Genomic DNA, 2,624 nt, shown 5'->3' with positions numbered 1-2,624 from the left:
TTATTTCCCACCTGTCCGCTGACGGGCATGAGACACAGGATAGAGGCAATCTTCTGGATTACATCTTCCACTAGGTCCTGGGGGGCCCTGGGGCCCTGGGGCACCTGGTGAGCCTGGCAAACCCGGAGCTAATGAAATAAAAGACCCCCATCAGAATGCAGACCACATATGGCTCTTCCTCCCTCACTCCAACCAACACGGGTCATTCAACGTCACGTGTAGCAACACATAAGCGCCACAGGCAAGAAGGTGCAGGTCCTGTTTTTAGAGGCTTGCTTGGGTTGTGAAGATAATATCACTATTACCTGAAGTCCCAGGAAGACCCGGACTCCCTGGAAGCCCAATTCCAGGCTCCCCTCTTTCTCCCTTCTGTCCTCGGTAGCCTAAATGAGAGATACATAAAAGAGAGACACAAGAAGTAAGAGTGTTCTGTGACAACAGAGCACATACAAGAATCATGTTCTTAATCCACAAAATTTATGTTATTCCTTCACTTAACCTAAACAATACATTAGCTATCTGTTTTGCATGATAATCTCATTAGGCTTACAAATCGAACAGATTAGGTGCAATACACAATGAGGATCTTTGAAATATGCAGCTACCATAAAAGTTCCAACTAGTCAAACTACTGATAGTGAGATTTTTGACCCTGAAAAATGATACCTAAATAATTCAAATCAATCATTCATATCACCTATAAATAGCTATGACAAGGTGCGTGAACCCTCTTCAGTTAGAATTCTGACAGGAGGCTAGATACAGGTTAAATATAAGAAGCTTACTGACAGAGTTCTGCTTAGTATGAGGACAAGATGATATGACAACAAGAATCTGGACCTTAGTCCAAGAATTAAAGGCAATGAAAGGAACAAAAATTCATGATTTTAATAAATGACAGTAACAGTGTGAGTATATGGACATCCATTCCAGAGGTCAGGAGAGGACAAATCAGATCTTTGTTCAAATCACCACCTATATCAACATTACATCCCTTCCAAGGAGTGTTAAACCAGAAAGCCCATGCTTTCACATGGCAGTTCATAACTCCAAAGGACTAGGTGCTTCAACAATGCCAGAAAGCAAGGAGGCTGAGGGATTCATCCAAGCTCACTTCATCAATTTAAGATCCCTTAGCCAAAGTGAATTAGGTCTAAGATCTGTATACATTTTAAGATAAAATCATTCTTATTCTTGCATATGCTTGTTGTCACCTGAGTTAGACTAGTGCAGAGTAATTTTTGCCTCTGGGAACACTTATCTCTGCTTTTAAAAAGCAAAAAGATAAATATCATATGATCTCACTTATATGTAGAATCTAAAAAACGAAACAAGTGAATAAATAAACAAAAGCAAAATCAGACCTATAAATACAGAGAACAAACTGATGGTTGCTAGAGGGGAGGGGAGTGGTGGGATGGGGAAAATGGGTGAAGGGGGGTGGGAGATACAGGCTTCCTGCTATAGAATGAATGAGTCACAGAAATAAGAGGTCCAGCATAGTGAATATAGTCAATGATATTGTCATAGTGTTGTATGGTGACAGATGGTAGCTACACTTGTGGTGAGCACAGTGTAATGCACAGACTTGTTAAGCACTATGTTGTACACCTGACACTAATGTACCATTGTGTGTCAATGATACTTAAAAAAAAGATAAATTTGCAAATAAAAAATATGAAATATAAAACACTTTTTATCTGTGTTTTGTATATTGGCATCCATGTAAGACTCTGTTAGATGAAAAGGTTTTGTGGCTCTAAAGTTTCATGATGATGATAAATGGAGTTTAATTTCTAATTTTTCATACTTAAACAGCAGCTTACAGACTACACCTAGTTTGAAATTAACAAAGCAGTTACGCTGAAACTTGCAAACACACAACAGAGACAATCAGGAGAGCATCTCAGTAGGAAAAGTAGGTCCTGACTTAGCTGTGCCTTTCTGTAAAGGGGTGTTATTACAGCAGAACATGATAAGAGGAGAAATTTCAATGTTTTCTATGAGCACAATGTAAGATAAATGATTTCCCATTATTGTTGAAAATTAGACATCAGTTTTGGGGCTGGCACCTTCATTTTTACTTGACCATACAGTATACACACTATAATTGAAATGATAAGCAATGGGATCACACCAGTATTTTTTTTTTTTTTTTTTTTTTTTTTTTTTTGAGGGGGNAAATTATAAAGCTGACCCTCTCAGTAAGTGCTTTAGGTCATAGGCTAAAAAATGAGGAAGAAAGAAGAAAAGCAAAAGGTGTATGAACTTTCGATTATCAAGTGGATTAACAAGCCTGTGACACAATTCCAAACGGAGACCGTATCTGCTAAAACTTACAGATTCAAATTCAGTTCTCAGATTTTAATACAATGCAAAAATTTATCGTTCCATGGGGATTTCAGTGCATATGGGATCACAAAACAAGAAACAGTAATTCCCATATTTGTAGACTAGGGTAACATTTACATTTCTCCTGTCAAATGTAATGATTTATTTGCACAAAGCTCTCAGCTCATTAGGTTAATAACTACCTACTATTGCTGTTGAATTGTACAAGCACTTGAGACCTTTTACTCTCAATTTTCCTAATAAGGTCTCAAGCTAGACAGGAAGGCTGTCGT

The 2,624-nt window shown here is 38.0% G+C and overlaps 1 protein-coding gene across 1 annotated transcript in view; it reads right to left on the bottom strand.

Annotated features, from left to right (window-relative positions):
• Positions 1-2,624, bottom strand: part of COL19A1 (collagen type XIX alpha 1 chain) — a 312,582-nt gene continuing 309,958 nt past the window's right edge. Inside the window, exons 50-51 of the mRNA XM_034648272.1 lie at positions 306-383; positions 1-128 (exon numbers count right to left, since the gene is read on the bottom strand). Of these exons, the coding sequence (XP_034504163.1) occupies positions 1-128; positions 306-383 (206 nt within the window). The remainder of the gene's footprint in view (positions 129-305; positions 384-2,624) is intronic.

This window comes from Ailuropoda melanoleuca, chromosome 19 (assembly GCF_002007445.2).
Source record: "Ailuropoda melanoleuca isolate Jingjing chromosome 19, ASM200744v2, whole genome shotgun sequence".
NCBI classification, from domain to species: Eukaryota; Metazoa; Chordata; class Mammalia; order Carnivora; family Ursidae; genus Ailuropoda; species Ailuropoda melanoleuca.
The sequence above is the reverse complement of the archived record's forward strand: the minus strand, read 5'-3'. Positions and strand labels throughout refer to the sequence as shown.